Source organism: Diplotaxodon limnothrissa, linkage group LG3, assembly GCF_057381915.1.
Source record: "Diplotaxodon limnothrissa isolate DT_005_m linkage group LG3, D_limnothrissa_male_GT1.1, whole genome shotgun sequence".
Lineage (NCBI taxonomy): Eukaryota > Metazoa > Chordata > Actinopteri > Cichliformes > Cichlidae > Diplotaxodon > Diplotaxodon limnothrissa.
Window position 1 is genome coordinate 47,999,987 of NC_140598.1, and position 20,758 is coordinate 48,020,744.

A 20,758-nucleotide genomic window follows, 5' to 3' on the forward strand; every position below is an offset into this window, starting at 1 on the left:
ACAACAGCGAATTGCTTAGATTGGGACTGCTGTCAAATGTTAGTGCTTGCCAGCTCTGCTTAAACACACCCACTGCAGGTGGTCATGGGACATGGTTTTTTTAGGCACTGGTGCACTAAATGTGTGCACAGTAACACGAGTTTTAGACTACAGGGCATGCAACAGCAGATAGCTCTTGTCAGATGGGTGCACATATTTAAAATACTATGGCTCAGGCTATGGTGCTGCAGTCATGTGCAGGACATCAAGATGTCCACTTGCTTGCTGTGAATTCTCCAGACAATTACCTACTCTACTGTTAGTGGCTCGTTCAGACATTACACATTGTTTACAAAGGAGCTGCTACTTTAAAAACCACCAAATATCTGAGTGAGGCATTTGTAGGCATGAGTCAGACATTTGCATTGTGATGCAGTGCAGCCAGATAAGACCTAATACAATTCAGGGGTGTGGTCTGCTACACTGTAGAAAAACAGCGCCACTAGGTTGCCAAAAGCATTAATTCGTCTGTCTTCACACCTATATGAATTCAAGTGACATCTTATTCTTAATACATATGGTTTAATATGTTGATGGTCCACTTTTTGCAGGTATAACATCTTCAGATCTTCCTAAAGGTGTTTTTTTTTTCAGGTTGAGGTGCAGGCCAGTCTAGTTCTTCCACACCACACTCACTCATCCATGTCTTTATGGACATTGCTTTGTGCACTGGTGTGCAGTGATGTTGGAACAGGAAGTGGCCATCACCAACACTTCTTGCTATGTTAAAGCATTAAGCACACTGGCAGAGTTACTGTCATTCCCAAACGCTTGCTCTTTGTTATGATACCACGAACAATTGACTGTGGAATATTTAGTAGTGAGGAAATTTCATGTCTGGACTTGTTGCACAGGTGGAATCCTATCACAGTTCCTATGTCCAAGGAAGTGATTGGAAAACCTCCATTTAATTATTTAATGGGGTAGTGAATACTTTTAGCAACACAGTGTATTATAACTGTCTGACATTAAAATGATATTAACCTTCTAAAAAACACAGTAAATAAATCTGGAAACACCGTCTATAACTTTAAACATCTACAATAAATGATGTGAAAGGCTTCTATATTCCCCTTACCCACGCTTGGGCAAAAGACACAAAAACACGGCCACCGCCGCAATTTCTCACCGTGGGCCTCATCCAGCGCATGCCGCTGGTCTTTGCCGATCTGGGGCCGAGTTCGTTGAATCCCAAAGATGACGCTACAGCAGGAAACAGGCTGTCCTCAAACAATCTCCCACTTTGAAGGCACTGGGCTTTCAGAGAATCATAGTCCTGACCCAAGAACTTCACCGCATTGTGGTTCTGCCCCAGGCCCTCATCACGATCCCACTGGCTCCTCAGTTTGCAGGCTATGCCTGTGGCATAAATGGGCTGCTCTGCCATCTTGAGCTTGTGGAGTTAACGGAGAACAGTAGGACTGACAGCTGCTATCAATTTGATTCTCTTTGGAACCACAATAAGAAGTAAAGATGTGTCAATTATTAAAGACGCAACAGCAGCCTATTGAGCTTTTATAATCTAAAGCACTGTGCTGATGTAAACCTGATACACAGTGGTAATGGCTTCAAGGCTCAATCTTCAGTTAGAATAAAACATCAGTAGCTATGAAGATGCTATTAAACACTGATGAGGCTAGTCTGCTGCTTGGCTGTGGTGTATGTGGTTGCACTCTAGCTGGATGCTTTGATTGCAGTCACAAACGGAGAAGCTCAAAAATCCAAAGCTTGTCACAGTAGAGACGTCTTCCTCATTACAAAAGATCCCGATAACACCAGTCCCCGTCTGTTGTTCTTTTTTTGCCACGTTCACGCAGTGCAGGATCACACCCTGTCCTTATCACGGCAGCGGACAACCCTGCACAAAAACAAAGAAAGTGAGAAATTGAGCACAAAAGTGAAAAGGTTATCCAGTGAGATCCAAGATACAAGTTTGTACATACCAATACTATCTACGCGTACATCACAGAACAAAAGCTGAGGCTGTGCACACCCTCCATGTGCACAGACACTAAGAGTTTAAAAGACAAACGAGGCGTCCTTGTTTCTTTGCAGTCATCCATATATGTGCATTCTTAGAAAAGCCCGGCAAAGTTGGCACATCTGTGATACTTTTACTGTGGTGCACTGAATGTGTGCACAGTGTAAGTGAGAACTAAATTTAAAGTCAATGTTTAATCAGAAAAGCACATTAATAACAAAGCAGGGGTGTGTGTATTTTGATGCACAATAAAGGTTGCATGAGGCAAAGAACAAGCACAAGCTCTCTGTGAGACGCTTTAATTAAGCAGAGGCTGAGATGAAGAAGCATTTCTATCATTAGTGCCGGCGCAGACAGAACTGGAGCTTTGGACAGAGTTAGTCTCACTTTGTTGCTTTGAGTCTGCGTCTTTTCCAATAAACACAGAGTGGAAGGCGTTTATTTTTATCTTCTTTCAACTCTCTCAGCCTTTTTTTTTTTCACTCCCTCACCTCAGATATGCACATAAAGATACGCACTTCCTGTTTTCAGTCCACAGGTGTCCGTCACAGCAGAAACAGAAAAGAGAGTGGCTTTCACTGGCTTGTGTAGCAGTGGAGCCATGTAAGAGTTTCCTCCTCCTGCTAACAGAGAACCACACCCACAAAGATGGCCCATTTGACTGAGTGAAGAATGCTGCTGCTAAGAGAGCCAAAAACTGAGCATGCAGCTGTGACAGCAGGTTTCCCAGCTTGTTCAATTACACAACACTAAGACTTGTGTTTGCACATGTGCCTCTATTGCTGCTAGCATGATGAAACTACATTAGGGTCATTTGCATGAGTACTACACATTATTTCTGCTAATAGATCCCTAAAGCTACAGCTAGCAAAGCTGAAAGTGCTGCATAATGGCTGCCTGCACCACAACTATTATATTTCTTACCACGAGCATTACTACTCACACTAACAAAGGCACTTTTGCCACCACTGTAACAACTACTTCTGCTTCTTCCTGCATTCTTTATAAAGTTATTTAGCATCTGTACCACATATCAGTGTTAGCATCACTACAGTGTTTTTCTTTTTTACATAAAGGTATGTACTATTTAAATGTGGACACGAAAATATCTTCAGTGAAAAGGCTTCTAGAGTTACACTTGTTAAACTGCTTGTTAATGCATATATCTAATTAGCCAATCACATGTATTCAGGTATTTAAACATGGTCAACACGACCTGCTGAAGATCAAACTGAGCATCAAAATGAGGAAGAAATGTGATTTAAGTGACCTTGAATGTGGCACAGTTGTTGTCAAACAGGCTGGTCTAAGTATTTCAGAAACTGCTAATCTGCTGTGGGGAAATCCCAGCAATCTCTACAGTTTACAGAGCATGAGCCAAAACGGAGTAAATTTTGGCGCGGGGCAGTTCTCTGGTGAAAGTCTTCTTGATGTCAGAAGTCAAAATGGAAATGTCAGACTGCTTTGAGGTGATGGGAAGCAAACAGTAACTCAAATAACAGCTTTTTAGAACCAAAGTAAACAGAAGAGTGTCTCTAAACACACAACACACACACAACAAGCAGATGGGCTACGTCAGTGGGACACTCCCGTGAGCTAAGTAGAAGAAATTGAGGCTACAGTTCACACATGTTCTGCAGAATTGAACAATATAAATTTTTTTGGTCTAATGAGACTCAATTTTAGCAAAAACATTAGGATGGTGCGGTCAGCATACGGCATAAATACGAATACATGGATCCATCCTGCTGACCACTTCCATCCCTTTATGACATTAATAAAAATGTGCTTCACTGTTCTTCCCCTCACTGCAAAGTCCATCATGAAATCCTAACAAATGTCTGGTTAAAAATGCAGGTTTTCAGATTTATGTCAGGCCCATGTGTTTGTTTCTTACCTCTCCTCCAAACTGCACCTTCTAGTTTGATCCCAAGAACTGCCAAACCAGTCCAGACAGACTCTTCTGTACTACTTTTATAGTCAACCTCCAGCGAGGGATGTGCCAAATGTGGCAGGAAGGAGGAGTTACGCCTGATTTCAACATCTTTATTTTCCAACTGTTAACGTATGCCCATTGTCACTTGAATGACATGTTTGAGCACTCCTATAAATTCACTTAATACCTAATTAACTTTTCCTAGAACGGGAGGAGCTACTGGCTATAGGCAGAAGTGTGTCAGGTGACAACTCTGTGAGGAAAAACGCCACTGCCCCTCACAAAACACACCCACTACCATGAAATGCTTGCAGACCACAAACAATTACTCATATGCTTTCAATATGCATGTCACTCTAAGTTGGTTCCATGACAAAACACCCATGACCCCATTACTTAAACCAACAACAAAGGATCATAACGTGTTCTGTTAAAACTTTAGTCGTGTGGTTTTTACCTCTGCTGGCTGCCATCGGGGCACATTTTACCCAACAACAGTTCAGTCGGACTCTAATGAATATTTTACTTCTCCTCACATGAGAAATACATGCAGCCTACATACCCTCACTCCATATCCCAACACAAATGCTTAGCCTTCCCCCCAGTCCGGGTGGCAGCACACAAGAATGCGCATGCATGTGTGCACTGTACTGTATCATCTAGCAATGCAACACTTAGTATAATGACAAGAAAACTGAGAATGTGCACTTTTATCCAACCCATAACCCGGCTCTTTTACTTATTTGTTTTGGCACATCAGCAGGATGTTTCCTTTAACATAGGGGTCGTGCAGCCATGGGTAGAAACACACACGACTGAAGCAGCAGGCATGCAAAGGCCGTGAAAACACTGCAATCATCAGCAATGTATGACTAATGCTTTTCTGCTGATGGTTGTCTGAGTCCAGTTTCCTCCTCACAACTCGAGCTGATTAAATGCATGCTGATGGTAAGTAAGTGTTGCCTTTGGGAGGGTGGAGTCAAGAGTTTGTGGCATGAGTAAGCCTTCTGACCGCCTGTGGTGTATTTCTGCATGCAGGGGTTCATGTTGCAACACAGTTTACTGTGAGAAAAAATATCCAAAGTGTTTGGAGAAAATAGACCAACAGAGAGATCACACACACGCACGCACGCACTGTGACCGCTGCAGGGAACATGGTGACTACTGTGTTTTTTTCTCATCAGAGTCTGCAGAAGAACACAGCTTTTAGAAACACTGCGCTACATTTGGAGAATGCTCGTTGGAGCATGCGCCTCAGCTCACGCAGATTTAGCTCTTTATAAAACTTTAACTTGGACGCATGGCTCACACAGATAAGTAAGTCGCTTTTGTGATAGATAGGTGTGGTCCCTGGGAAAACATTGAAATTAAAGAACGAAACACAACCAGCAAAGCGAACAGCGGTTTGACGAGTTTCCTTTGGCTTCACTTCCATCAGACACAGTTAAAACCAATAATAATAATAATAATAATAATAAAGCGTAAGACAGCAAAAGCAAATGTTGCGGAATCAGCACATTAATGATTAATGATTGATGGTTATTATTCTCGTGAAATCTGGGACAGACTGCTGTTTCACTGTGGTTTGTTCCGGCATCACAAACTAACCTAAAAAAATAACTCACAAACTTCCAGTTCTGCTCTTAAAAAAGAAGAAGTTCATGCCAGGAGGACAAACGCGATTGGCAAAGTGCAGCCCGACACTAAACTGCTGATGCAAAGTGATGTTGAAGGATGAAAACTCATATTTACCTTCAAATGCGTTTCCTCTGAAAAAAAAAATAGCTACACGGAAATTCAACATGCTCTGCATTCCATGTTTAGTATGTACCCTTCTTGTACCCTCCCCTCTTTTCTATACAGAAGAAACGCCCTGCTGCCGCTGTGTACCCTTGTTTCAATGCGACTGCGCAGTGCCCACAGGTCATAAAACTACACTGAAAGGGAGGGATTCGTGCACTGTTCTGTCGTGTTGTGCTCTTTGTTTGCAGCAGATTTTACTTGATACTGTAGTTCATTATGGTACTGTGTGTTCACATGCAATAAGCTGCCCTTTAAAAGACAAAAATCCCTTTATATCGCTCTGTAAATACTTATCCTAACTAAAAAAAACCCCGCCACATTTACCAAGTGTTAGACTCTTTTTGAAGTTTAGTTACGTACAGTATTTCTATTTTATAACTATTTTTAAATTTCAGTAGACTTGTATGTTATGAATGTAAAAATAGAGAAGTTTTTTAATCTTCTAACGGCATCATTTACAGGATTTCAAGTCTAAGCAGCCAACAATGACATCTAGTGACTTCGGGTAGCAGCGCATCTAGAATAGAATCGGATAGAATAGCTTTTTTATTGTTACTGTTACAAGAACAATGAAAGGCAGTTTGGCATCTCTCCATGTGTGTGAAGTACACAATAGCCAAAGTATTTACACAACAAATTTACATTTACACAAGAAAGATATGTACAAGTTATACATACACCAGCAACACACACACACATACATACATATATGAATATATGAATATATACATATATGCATTCGTACGTACATACACACACATATTTCCACATACACGCTTACATCTATATCCATACACATACATGCCATCCAACTAGCAGGTGCATTGAGAGGTGCAGTGTGGTCAGTGATATTGCACGTTGAGTGTGTGTGTGTGGGGGGGGGGGGGGGGGGGGGGGGGGGTGCTGTTGGAACTATGCTAAATAAGGTTTTAATAAACAGAAATACGATTTATAAATAAGGTGTAATGTCCATGAGCGTTATTTCTATGAAATAGACAGAAAGAACAAATAGTAAAAAAAATTTAAAAAAAAAACAATTCAATTAATAATAATAATAATAATAATAATAATAATAATAATAACATGTAGATAATAAACAGAATTTAGGGTGTAATGATCGCACAGAAATGTGTAAATGATCACAGTCTATGGGGGGGGGGGGGGGATTGGGGCCACAGATTAGCGTCTGTTTGTGTGGGATTGTATTAGTCTGTATCTTTTTACCTGATGGCTAAAGTTCAAGCTGAGGGTGACTAGGCTGTGTGTGCATTGTCTGAAATGATGACGGATTATGAGATCACACAAATGTATTGACTACAGTTGAAGAATATGATTTTTGCCCCTCTTTATGTTTTCTCTTATTAGGAATTTATATTTTGAAAGCACGTGTTCTGACTGATTATTGGGGTAAGTGTGCATTGAATTAAAAGAAAAAATCTCTCTTCATACTTCACGTCCCGTGGTGCATTGCGTCTTTCCCAAGCTCTCGCGTGTGCTTCGCTGCCGCCGTTGTTCCATTGAGCTAACCTCAACATGGCATCCGACGGACCGCCGGGCACTGACTCTCTCCCGTCCGATTTGGGGAGTGCTATTGCAGCTCTGAATACATGGAGCATCCCGGATCTTCAGGGCAAGCTGGCAGAGCTGGGAGTACCCAACATGGGTAAGAAGAACACCCGCGTAGAGCACTAACATAGACAGTATTTGGCTATCGGCAGCTAGCCAGTTGCTAACTTTAGCTAGTAGCGTTAAAACGCAATGCTTCCGTTGCAACGAGTTTAAGCTAGGCCTGCGTTATGTTTACACTCTGTTGAGTTCATTTCACGCACTAATTAATCGAGTACGTGACATTTTAATCCCTGTGATGCAAGTTGGATAAAGTTATGACCATTTGGTTAGCTATTTTCCTTAATATGAGTTCTGTAACTAGTGCAGCGGTTTAGCTGCTTTGCTAACTTTAATACGAAGCGGTCAGCGTTAGCTAGTTTTGCACAACTTTAAAATGCGCTCAGAGTTGTTCTGGTACATTTTTGGTGTACATATTACAAGCCTAGATTCATATCTACCTTGTTTAACAGCTGTTTCCGATTCATTCTTTCTCTCTTTAGGTCCCAGAGAGGAGTTGATTGACAGACTGAAGGGCTACATGATGCAGGTAAATGCGTTTAAATTCAGTTTTATCCGGTCATCGCTCAGCTGTTTGGTATGGTGATGAAGCTTTTTCTAACTGTTGATGACCTTTCAGGCTACGCTAGACTAGTCTTGAATAAAGTCTGAGGAAAAGTTATTAGTAAATCCTAGCTATCCTAGCTCTGTTTCTCTGACCTCCCCGCCTTTTCTTTAAAATTAAAGAAACTGTGTCTTGTACGTGTCCCTCCACAGACTGGGATTCTCCTCAGCAAACCTGATGATAAACAAATGGGCTCCCAGGTAATTTGGAGGGAAACGCTGATATCTGTTTAATACTGCAGTATACAATGGTGAACCACATGTCAGTGTAGTGTTTTTTCTATATTTTGATTTACATGTTTAACGGTTGCCATTTTTGAACACTGGACCAGCTTTTTATCCTCTCAAGGATATTTGAGGTGTGTGTGAGTTTGCCCATCCAGTCTACCGCTATTTGTTTTGCGGACTTTGAGAAGGCATTTACCCTGGTCCTTCGCAGTGTCCTATGGGGCTGCTTCATTAAAATGGGTGTTTGGCCCATTTTTACAAGCCATTTGGTTCCTCTACAAGTGTCACAAGAGCTTAGTCCACAACAATTAGTCTGATGCGTTTCCAGTCGGTGCTGGACTCAGGCAGCACTGCCCTGTGTCACCAATCCTGTTCAGTTTTTAAGATCAGAATCGTTGGCATAGCCAGGAGGCAGAAGGCTTCCACCTTAGTGGCCTCAGGATTTAGTCTGTGAATAACTAAAGCAAGTTCATAGACAAGGTATGCAAAATTTACAGTGTTACACATTTACTTAACAAGGAAAAGATCCCGTTCTAGGAGGACATGCTTCTCGTTCTGTCAGGGCGGGCTTCTACTAAATCAAATATAATAGAGCTATCTGCTGTTTTAACTCAACGGAGCAGACGAAAGTACCTTTATTTAAGTTTTCACTCTTGCAAATGTGTTACAGTTGAGTATGTTTTGTCTGTTTGTAGACCTCTGCTAAATGGTGCTAAGAAGCAATTTACCGAAACAGAAATTCACTGAACACCTTAATATCTCACTCAGATGGTCACACAAACAAGTTCACTTCAGTCTTTCGCGCTTCACATTTACATCGGTCTCCTGTATTTCCTCCTCTCTAGATGCCAGGTATCCCTGCCATGCCCCCAATGCCTATGCCCCCCATGCCTCCTGGTATGGGTATGATCCCAGCTATGAGCATGATTCCTAGCGGGCCCCCTCCACCCGGTATACACATGGGCATGGACCACTCTGGTTTGCCACCACCTGGCCTCACACAGGATGATCAGCTGAAGATGGCTCAGCATAGAGCAGCCATGATGTTACAGCAAGAGGAGAGAGCCAAGCAGGTGAGGATAGCTGGACCTAAAGTTTAATGTTTCACTCATTTTTGCCATTTTTCTTTGCATTCAAAGCGTAGAGTTCAGGGCTCTAGACTAACTTTTTGCCAAGGTTTGCACTGGTGTGCCTAACTCTTTATTTGGAGCACAGTTCTACAAGAAAAATACTTTACTGAAAAAGTGCTTGTGCTTAAAGTGCTTTGGCACTCTTTGGCAATATTGTAGACAATGTTAAACTTAATCATCATCTCGGCCTCTGAGAGAGAGGGGGGGGGACACTTGGGCCGTGCATTTATCGCTGCATAAAATGTGTTTTCTGGATACACTGTGCTTTTTCAGCGTTCAGAGATTGATGGCTCTGTGTCAGAGCACTGGCTATCAATTTCAGACGGATCAGGCCTTAACTTAGAGAAAAAATAATCAATAGTTCTTTTCATCTTTTGTCATTACCCAAAGCTACATCCACTTCTGTCGGCCTAGGCTACTCACTAGGGCTGGGTATCATCACTTTTTTCTACAATCCATTCGATTGTGATTCACAAGGTGCTGATTCGATTCGATTCAATTTTGCCTCAGACAGTCAGAAATATTATAATTCTGATCATTTATCAGTACTGACACTTGTGAGACTTCATCAGAGGAGTAAGCATCACAGCAGATGCCTTTGTGTCAAAGTAACTGAGAATAAAACTCAGAAAAACATGAAGGAGATTTTCCTGGCCTGGCTTTTTATAGCAGATAACCTTAAAAATATTCTGTAATTTTGCATAGTTTTAAAAAGTTTAAACGTCTTCAGTATTGAACAGCAGAAATCAGGCTTTCTTGTCCGAGGTCATTTAAGTTAAAAAAGAAAGAAAAGGCAGCGTCCGACAGCGCTGTAAACAACAGTGAGTTTATCGTGGTGGAAACAAAACGGCAAACGTGAGAGAAGATTACTGATGATTTATCAAATGTGAAGTGTAGTTTGGATCTTCTTTTGCTGCTGGTTCAGTGAATTTGGGTTTGAGAAAGACAAAATCTGCAGCTCAGAATCGAACGCAAAAAAGACGTAAACACAAAGTGGCAAATCGCAGACGCATCAGAATCAGTGAGCTGTCTGCTTTCAGCCCCGACGGCGTGTACGTGTCGCCGAGTGAGAAAGCCGAAAAAGAGAAAGCTGATTCTGATGCGTCGGGTCCGCTCGGTGTTTACGCCTTTGTGTGGAATCCGTTTACCTGCTCTCATTTGCTGATTGGAGGTTGTTGAAATAGTTTTGTGAGCTTTAACCTGAGCTCCTGGCGTTTCTGGCAAAACACATATTCAAAAGTCGAGTCAGGATTTAATGAATCAATATCGCTTTTTTTTATTTTATTTATTTATTTATTTATTTTAGTCACACCATTGAAAAATGTGGTCGCACTCTAGAGCCCTGGAGTAAATTCTGAGATGTGATCATAACTTAAAGCACAATTTTAAAAAAGACCTGAAGACTTTAATGTAATGTCATGTGTAAATCAGAATAACACACTATTGTGTTCACTGACTGGCTGTTATTGTTTGTGGCTCTCTCAGGGCGATTCCCATGTCATGGATGAACACGATCTTTTGGAGCAACAGAAAAGGGTAAGAGGGTGAAAAACTCTCAGTTGAAATATTTTCTTGAGGAGCTGCGTGGTGGAAAAGGGTGAAAAAACCCACTTTGGTGTGGGAACAAGTTGCTGCCCCAAGTGGAGAATTTTAAAGTATCTCGTTCACAAATGAGGGAGAGTGGAGTGGGAGTGACAGATGAATCAGCATAGTGGGTCCTGTATGGTGTGCTGTGAGAATCTGAATATGAAAGCAAGGCCATGACTTTTATTAGTGTGCTGGCACCCTCACTTGGGGTTAAATGTTGTGGAAGAATGACACCACAGACATTTTTTTTGTTTTTGTTTGGTTGTGTGCAAAATTTCTCTTTTGTGCTACTGCAAATTATAAACATATTCATTTCTGTCCCCCTCGTACGTCCTCGTACGTCAGGCTGCAGTGCTGCTGGAACAGGAGCGTCAGCACGAGATGGCCAAGATGCAGCCCAGGTCCATGCCCACTGTCACTCCAATCAGAGGTGAGTTTAAGCGAGTTTTAAATAACACGAAATGTTATATAATGAATTTGAAATACATTTTTTAATTTCTTTTTTTCTTCTGAAACGGCACATTTTAGGAGTTTTTTGTTTGATAATAATTCTGTGTGTTTTAGGGCCTCTGCCTCCAGGTGTCAGCATGTTACCAGTTCAGAAACACAGAGTGCCGCCTCCTCCTGGAGAGGACAACAGAGAGGTAAACCACCACTCCTTCCCGTATGTAGCGTTACTTCGTCTTCTCAGAAAACTGTTCCGAAGTTTCTTTTAAAGATATTGAAAATCTCTGCTGACCTGTTGATCAATTATACATGACCAGATGAGATTCTTTGACCCCTTTTCCACCATTGTTTGTATTATGTGTCCAGACATGCATGCATTAGTCAAAATTGTGGTCTAATACAAACATTCTAGTACCAAGTTTTGCTGAAACACAGTGGTGTTTTTGTTGTTGTTATTTTCAGACACACCGGTGCACGTAAAATTTCCCTAATCCCACATTTTTCTGGTGTAAATTTCAGAGCTGGCAGAGCGAGGAGATGAGCGTCACTGGGCCCAAGATCCCTCAGGCTCTGGAGAAGATCCTCCAGCTGAAGGAGATCAGGCAGGAGCAACTCACTGATCCCATAGGTCGGTCATCTGGTTAGACTGCTGCTAAACCAAAAACCTTTGTATTTTTATTCAGTTTTGTCCTGTAGTGACGGACTGGGAAGACCAGCTATAATTGTCTGAAGTTGTCCAATTCAAAAAAAATATTTTTGTTTGATTGGAAAATGAAGTTTTACAGTATGATCTCCACGTTTTTTTTTATATACATATATATGTGTATATCTTTCAAAAGAGGATGAAGACGAAGATGAGGGAGGAGATATGGATTCATCTGCATTGCCCATGTCTGAGACAGATGACGACAGCCAGATGTCTAAAAAAGATGTAAGCCTCTTTTAAGCATCTAAGATGAGCACCTTTAAGAGTCATAGCATTGTGAGTCCATGCTTGATGAATTGACTTTGATATTTGTCGCTCGCGACTTAAAATTGTCAACCCAGCAAACAAAACTGTAAAAACAGGATTTGTAGGTCCCGGCATGAATGACTCCACTATGAGGCAGTTTTTGTTTAATTTTGTTTGTCCCGTCTCTGAATTTGTCAACCAAACTTTTCCTCAGAAAAACCGCAAACGCAGGAACCGCAAAAAGAAGAGCAAGAAGAAGCGAGCGCAGGAGAAGAAGGAGCAAGCGGAGCAGCAGCAGAAGGAGAGCAGCGACAAGGAGAAGGACAAAGAGAAGGAGCAAGAGGTGGAGATTGAGTACGTCACAGAGGAGCCAGAGATTTACGACCCCAACTACATCTTCTTCAAGCGAATTTTTGAGGCGTTTAAGGTGACTACAGCAGACATAGTTGAATATAAGCGCATCCACTTTGATCCCCACCTCTAATGCAGTCTGTCTGTCCTTGTCTTCTTCTAGCTGACTGATGATGTGAAGAAAGAGAAGGAGAAGGAGCCCGATAAGTCGGAGAAGAACGAGACGGCTGTGCTGCGGAAAAAAGGATTTGAGGAGGAGAAGAAAGACAGTGACGACAGTGATGATGTTTGAACACCTCCATTTTTTACGAGAGCGGAGCAAAAAGTACGAGTAGTTGTCTGCTCATGTGCTGAACATCTGAAATGTTTCTCATGTGCAGGAAATCAGGCCGGATGTCCCAAAACTATCCAAGAAGAAGCTGAGGAGGATGAACCGGCTGACAGTGGCTGAACTCAAACAGGTAAAAAATATATGGTTTGTGTTTTCAGTCTAAAAGTCCGTGCCTGATTCTGAATAGATGATAACTTTTTATTTCTCCTGCTGCCACTTCGCTTCAGTTGGTGGTTCGTCCAGATGTGGTGGAAATGCACGATGTGACAGCTCAGGAGCCCAAGCTGCTCGTGCACTTAAAAGCCACCAGGAACACGGTGCCGGTGCCCAGACACTGGTGCTTCAAACGAAAGTATCTGCAGGGAAAGAGAGGTATCGAGAAGCCGCCGTTCGAGCTGCCCGAGTTCATCAGGAGGACGGGAATCCAGGAGATGAGGGAGGCTCTGCAGGAGAAGGTGGGTGTTCTTCTGATGGTCTGAGTCAACATTAGCAGAAATAATACTGCATGATTAGTAATTCTGTTTTTCTGTCCACTCGCAGGAGGATGCCAAAACTATGAAAACCAAAATGAGAGAGAAGGTTCGTCCCAAGATGGGAAAGATCGACATCGACTACCAGAAACTCCACGATGCTTTCTTCAAATGGCAAATCAAGCCCAAGCTCACCATCCACGGAGACCTTTACTATGAGGTACAAGAATTCTCGCTTTTCTCACATGTATTCAGAACCACGTAGGTACATTTATCAAAGGGACGTTATGAGCGCTAACGCTCCATGACCTACTTTGTGTTTTGTGGCTCCACAGGGTAAAGAGTTTGAAACTCGTCTGAAAGAGAAGAAACCCGGAGATCTGTCCGATGAGCTGCGTATCGCTCTGGGCATGCCAGTTGGACCTGTGAGTTTCACTGTTGTTCAAACGTTGTGCAAATTTAATGAACTAAATCACAAAAAAACAGCCAATGTGTTTTAAATTGACTGCAGTTTCTCTTAAACACACAAATCTGAGCGCATATAAACAGAAACTGAGCCTTGGTGATCTTAGAGCTTCATACTGTCTTTGTTTATCGTGTTCTTGGGCTCATCTTGATCTCAGTGATGAGACTCTGTAATTATATAAGAGTGTGATATAAAGCTACTGTATGAAGCTCCAGTTGCGACAGAAATAAATCAGCCGCTCTTGTTTTGCTGTTACTGTCCTGCTCTGTAGTATCACTCTCCCTGCTATCTCATTATGTCACTCTCTCTGTTACTGCTGTTAAGTGGTTGAATGTACAAGCTGTGAGAATAAATGTGTCAGATAAGACGTGACAGGACTTGTTTACACCGACACAGTAACGAGGACAATGCTGCTGTAACGACAATTATATAAATATATCCAGGCGGTGTTTTTGTCGCAGGCAACACCAACAGGCACGCAAATGAATGCTGAGCATATTTTAAGCTTGGAAAATGCGATCAGTACAGGGGGAGCGAATTGAGGAAGCAGAGCGAGCATTTCACTTGGATTTTTGCTTTGTCTTCATCGTCAGAACGCCCACAAGGTGCCGCCTCCCTGGTTGATAGCCATGCAGAGGTACGGACCTCCTCCCTCCTATCCCAACCTGAAGATCCCTGGACTGAACTCTCCCATCCCGGAGGTAACAAAATATCCAAAAAGCAGTTTAACAAATATGTCAGTGAATCAGTTATTGCTCATTTTTCCTGATGTTGTTTATCTGCATCCCTTCATCAGAACTGTACTTTTGGTTATCACGCCGGAGGCTGGGGGAAGCCCCCGGTAGACGAGATGGGCAAACCCCTTTACGGCGACGTGTTCGGGACCAATTCTGCAGACTTCCAGGTCAGGAGTGCACAATATACCCTCAGAAAAATAATTCTAATCATCATAATAACTTCTTAACAATGTAAAAGTGTAAATACTGTTACTTTAAGTCCTACACCAACAGTAACTCTTGTGTATGATTGTTTGTTGGTGCATTTCTTGGTATGAATTTCATCCAAATTGAAGTCTTTTGTCTTCACCGTTTAGGTTTTTGTTTTCGATTGCTACACATATTATGGCCGTCTCTTAACGATGACTAATACACTAACATGTTTCTGCATTTAGGCTAAGGCGGAGGAAGAAGAGGTGGACCACACAACGTGGGGCGAGCTAGAACCCTCGGATGAGGAATCATCAGAGGAGGAGGAGGAGGAGGAGAGCGACGAGGAGAAGCCAGATGAAACCGGATTCTTCACACCAGCAGACAGGTGCTTAATGTGCACAGTGCAGTCAGTGATTTAATCAAGAAGCTGATAATGATTAATAGATGAGTCTTAAATCGTATTTAGAGTTTTCTTACCCTGAAGTGTAAAGCAAATCAAAAAGGTAGCACCTCACAAACATGGCTGCCCACAAACATCTCAGTCAGCAGTTGCTCACATTTATTTATTGGCTCAAAGTGGGTTCATGTGTTTTCAGCTCAGAGCGTGTGAGGCTCAGCGCTTCGGGCTAAAGCTGTTTTTAATGTTGGGGATATGTCAAAAATAAAAATGAACCTTGCAGCTAAAGACTTCGAAGGATCCATTTTATAGATGTGTCAGGTGTAAGCTTAAGTATCAGACAGACATCAGTGCTGAGATCGACATTAACTTTAAAACTATTTCTTTCATTTAGCGTGTGACTGTAAATGACCTGAGAACAGGGCCGGGAAGTGTCCAGTCACATTAGTGTTTAACTGGGTTATTTGGTCCGTATCTCATGTCCTCGCTTTTTGCTAACAGAAGGGTGCGTGCGTGCGTGCCCACAGCTTTTAGACCTTTCTCAAGGCTTGACGGTATGGCGTTTTCTGAAGTTTGTGCTCACCAATAAACTCACCGTGTGCTGTGTGTCGCTTTGTGTGTTTCAGTGGGTTGATCACCCCGGGAGGCTTCTCATCAGTACCAGCCGGCATGGAGACCCCGGAGCTGATCGAGCTGAGGAAGAAGAAGATCGAGGAGGCAATGGATGGGTGAGTGTCGCTCCACTCAGTGCCTCTTTATTAACCATTGGATCATACGGTTTATCTTTAAAAAAAAAAAAAAAGAAAAAAATTAACAAAAAAACTAAAAGTGAAAAATGCACTTCTTAATAGAAATTGTGCATTTTGGCTCCAAGTATTTCAAGGGTGAGTACTGGGGTGTTTTTAGATGTTTTCCCAGCATCCAGTTTTGAGAGTATTGGAGTTAGATCCTTGAAATCTTCCGGTACTACAGTTCTGTAAAGCTAACAAAGAATGATGGATGATCGAGGTCTGTAAAATATTTGGACGTTTAAATATCCTTTAAAACAGTCCAAATAAGGTTTCACAGATATTAAAGCTTAAATATAAGGAAAAAAGAGACGATTTCATCCAGAGACAAACTGTCCTGGTATTTGATGGCATTTGAGGAGCTGACATGGAATGACCCATTCATATTTATTTATATGAATGATACTGTCTAAAAAAAAAAAAGAGTCACTTTTGCTGTAAACAGCAGGGAGAAAATGTCATCACACCCACTCCGATTTTTCTAAGTGATATAAAGTCTAATGCCACACTTTAATAGAAATAGCATTCATTTAGAAAAAGCTAGAACTATTCTGTGTTTCTAAAGCACCGTGCGCTTTTCTTAGTTTGACACGTTCTTGTTTTGCAGCAATGAGACGCCACAGCTGTTCACTGTTCTCCCTGAAAGACGAACGGGCCCAGTAGGAGCAGCTATGATGGCCTCGACGCACATTTACGAAATGTCAGCGGTAAGGAGAAGTGTGTCCAAATGAAATGACATTACAGCCATTTTTCTTTTCGTTCCCGTTCTCCTCTGCCACTCTAGCTGAATCTTAAATACCTCTCTGCTTTCCTCAGGCCATGGCCAGTCGTAAGGCTGGCGGAGGGCAGGAGTCGCAGGGCGTGGAGGTAGCCCTGGCCCCGGAGGAGTTGGAGCTGGACCCGATGGCCATGACGCAGAAGTACGAGGAGCACGTGAGAGAGCAGCAGGCTCAGGTGGAGAAGGAGGACTTCAGCGACATGGTGGCTGAGCACGCAGCCAAACAGAAGGTACTAAGACACACAATTAGTGGCTTTTTAAAAACATTTTTCCTTCACACAAATGTTTTTGTGTAGCTGATTTCTGCCCCAATTACACGCTCAGCTCCTGGAAACTTTAAAGAAATGTTGCAGGCAGATAGCAGAGGAGTTCAAAGCAAAAAAAATCAATTGTGTTTGTTTAAGAGGTCAAAAATTACTAGTTCCCACGTCATTGATCTCATGACCAACACACCTGATGTGTCGATTACCAACGTGTTACTGTAAATGAGTTCTGTTTATAACCTAAAGGAAAGTGGAAGTCAATAGTCACTTAGGTTTTCCCTTGGGGTGACATTTGAATATTAATAGTTTCCCCCTCCTCCTGCGTTTTTTCTTCCTTGTCGCCAAACAGCAAAAAAAGAGGAAGGCCCAGCCGCAGGACACACGAGGCGGCGCCAAGAAATACAAAGAGTTCAAGTTCTAGAGGAGATGAACCAAAACGAAGCTCAGCGAGAGAGTCGTCCACCGCAGGAAATGAAAGAGGAAGAGGCAGATTTGAATTTCAGAGGATGCACACTGCAGCACCGATCATCTGTTAGCGCTTTAACAGTAAACCGTAAATCAACAGCGTGGGCGTGTCTCATGTAGTCAGTGTCACATGACTGTGGCAAGGTGCATTTTTCTGTGTTGAACTTTTTAAGGTCTTGGTTATGTTTTTGTTTTGTTTTTGTCATGGTAACCATGTTTTTTTCTGTTTTTTGTAAATAAATGACGTGACAACACGAGTTCACAATCTTACTGCCTCCAGGTTTCTGTTTCATTTCATTGCACTCTTTGGGGAGGTGTGATTACACGCTGGTGGTAAAATGCAAGACATTTTCCCCATCTGCGTCAGCTGAAGTATCGGGACTTTAGACTTTGAACCTTAATGGACCTGTACTGTCTCTGTGAGGCCTTTGCTTCCACTGAAGCTGCAAAATTCCTGCCTCTGAGTTTTAAGGCTGCTTCTGATCACTTCTGTTTACCTGGCCAGAATATCCATATCCAAACAAGCTCAGACCTAAGATAAAAGAGCCCGATATGTTTATATATTCTCCACTTTGGCTATTAAACACAAGTGGCCCAGAAAGAAGGCTTAAAAAAATGACTTTTAGAGCAAGAAATCTTTACTTAATCTCACCAACTTATTCCTCTAACATATTCCTATTAGAAGTTCGATGCAATTGTATTTGGTTGGTGCTTCACAGTCAGGTAAAGTGCAAATCTAAAGGTCCATCGAGCAGCACCTCGAGGTGTTTCTATTGCTAATTTATTTTTAGCATTAACAGACTATTGGCTGTTCTACATGGCTGTCTTGGCCGGCAGCCCAGGAACCTTTCAGAAGTACTCCAGGAACTAATGTGGGCTTCCAAAGCCATCACCCTGGATGGACCCGAGTCAAAAGAGCTTTCCATCGACAGTGAATGGAATAAGAGTACAAAGCTGTTTGCCTCAGATCTTCAGCAGATATGTCACATAAAATCAGCTTGGACCAAGGTGGTCAGGGAAGCACACATCAGCAGGGGCCAGCTCAGACTTTAAATGAGGTCTGAATCTCAGAGAGTAGGATGTAGTTCAGGTTTCTGCAGCTAGGAGGCAAACGAGTACTGAACATGACGGTCAGCTGACCGTCTGAGAAGCACAGTGACCTAAATAACTGCAGCAGCTTCATGCTGACTCAGTCACTGGTACACAGCTTCTCACATGGAGCAACAGCCTGTTCACATCAGATCCTTTAACCATCCTGAGAAAGGCAGCAAAGCACCAGCATTCCCACTACGGCAGAGGTGTGAGGACAAAGGACCACAGCTTTCTTAATAGGCTGCTATTACTGAAGAGCAGCTTAGAGGGTCAGTTCTGTAAATGTGTTGAATCTGACATTTGAGGATGTCTCCTTCACCGATGTGACTGAAACGTTACTCTCAGTGGGCCATTTAGAGGAAATAAGACTTTGATACTGCTGACAGAGCCATCCATCCAGGCACGGCGTCTGCAGTCGCTGTACTCGGCCTCACTTACTAGGAACTTTGCAAATGCACACAGACTTCTTTCAGCACTTCCCTGTAACACATGGGGGAAATATGCAAGGTGTGGCTGTTTATTTGCAATCTTCCTGTGTATTCTAAAAATAGACAAATCAATAATCACTGGTGCTGCTTATGTAATGTGAATGTTTTATATGTGTTATATAAACTTACTATTTTAAGGGGATTTTTTGTTATGTTTTTTTTTGCCAAAAGAAACAATATAAGCACTTTTTAACTACTTTTATCATTTTAGATCTCTAGCAATAATCCAATCAGCCTGATATAATAGCATGCACTGGTGTGGTTACTAAATCTGTCACAAACACAGACGAGTGTAACGCCTCTCCACCGCATGCACACACCGCACAGCTACATGGCTGCTGAACAGTAAAATGGGAGCTGGAGTTGAAGTTGCATAAGAAACGGTGTCGACTTAATTGACTGTGACACTGGACTTTGGAGCCTTTACAGTGTCACTTGATGACTTTGCAGATTTAGGCCGCTGTGTAAAAAGTAACCTGGGATTATCCCGTGACCATGTTTTAATCTGCTCCATTCTAATCTCTTTATCAATGGCAGGAGGTGCTGGTGGTGACAGAAGCTTGTTAAAAAGAGCAGAGGGGAGGAGGGGAGGGTGCTCTGTGTTTACGCAAATCAGCTGATTATCCCAAAAACCAGTGAGAACTAATGACAAGTCCAAACTCTTTAACATGCACTCCCTGCTTAATATTGGCTAAAAAAGAAACACTGAAAAGTACGATATAAGAACAGATATGTGTTTTAATCATTAAATCTTAATGTGAGAAAAATAATATCTGTGTGCTTTAGAGCCTTTTAAATATTTACAAAGAGTTTTGAGATGTCCCACATCCTCTGAATGCAGCATAATCTAGGAATAGAAAAAAAAAAAGGGCCAAAACATGGCTCTATAAATTTTTCATTAAAGTGCAGTTATGTGCGTATCCTCGGGCTGTCGTGAACATTTCGAGCGCGTAATGTTTTTGTAAGCTCCGATCACAGCTGGGATAATCTGCCTGTTGAGAGACGTCAAGCTGATGGCAGCCGGCCCCGGCTGTGACGCTGCCATTAGGTCACCTTCTGATTCATATTCAGATGCAGAGATTGTAATCAGAGCAGTGCCTTTGTCACCTGAAGGTTCACGCTCAGTGCTTCACGCTGCACTGACAGGCAGCCAAACCTGGAGGAGGCTCAGCATGGTGGCTTTTGTGTCAGAGGGTGGATGGCTCGCACAGCAGTGCAGTGGGGTGTAGGGAAAAGGCCTGTTTGTGTGTGTGTGTTTCTGTTTTCTTTGTGAGTTTAAAGCCACATGCAAACAAAACTGTTTTGCCACTATATGAAAATGAGCCAGCTCTTTGCTGAATATTAACTCTGATGTCTTATCTGGCAGATCTTGGAAACTGTGAAGAGAATGAGAGGAAAGCAATCTCAATTCACACACTCTAACCGGTTTTGCATATTTCTCATAACAGCTGACAGAGCATAGGTGTGTGTGTGTGTGTGTGTGTGTGTGTGTGTGTGTGTGTGTGTGAAATAATCTACACGTGTGTATGACTAATGGGAATCATTACAGGAGCGCCTGAGACTCCAGACGGTGTGCAATATGGGTCAAAAACAGAGCAATTTGCAAAA

The 20,758-nt window shown here is 42.3% G+C and overlaps 2 protein-coding genes across 2 annotated transcripts in view; one reads left to right on the forward strand and one right to left on the reverse strand.

Annotated features, from left to right (window-relative positions):
- The window catches only part of capn1 (calpain 1), a 31,767-nt gene extending 25,924 nt beyond the window's left edge, over positions 1-5,843 (reverse strand). Inside the window, exons 1-2 of the mRNA XM_085349491.1 lie at positions 5,709-5,843; positions 1,169-1,897 (exon numbers count right to left, since the gene is read on the reverse strand). Coding sequence (XP_085205617.1) covers positions 1,169-1,426 — 258 coding nt within the window. The 5' untranslated portion in view covers positions 1,427-1,897; positions 5,709-5,843. The remainder of the gene's footprint in view (positions 1-1,168; positions 1,898-5,708) is intronic.
- Positions 5,844-7,281: 1,438 nt separating this feature from the next.
- Positions 7,282-17,814, forward strand: sf3b2 (splicing factor 3b, subunit 2). Its single transcript, XM_085350743.1, has 22 exons — positions 7,282-7,422; positions 7,868-7,914; positions 8,142-8,189; positions 9,062-9,289; positions 10,832-10,882; positions 11,279-11,363; positions 11,498-11,577; positions 11,900-12,008; positions 12,220-12,311; positions 12,547-12,759; positions 12,847-12,969; positions 13,064-13,144; positions 13,242-13,469; positions 13,555-13,704; positions 13,820-13,909; positions 14,544-14,651; positions 14,747-14,854; positions 15,122-15,264; positions 15,903-16,004; positions 16,672-16,771; positions 16,881-17,072; positions 17,455-17,814. The coding sequence occupies exons 1-22, from the start codon at positions 7,293-7,295 to the stop codon at positions 17,524-17,526; spliced, it is 2,580 nt and encodes an 859-aa protein (XP_085206869.1). The 5' UTR covers positions 7,282-7,292; the 3' UTR covers positions 17,527-17,814.
- Positions 17,815-20,758: the final 2,944 nt, after the last annotated feature.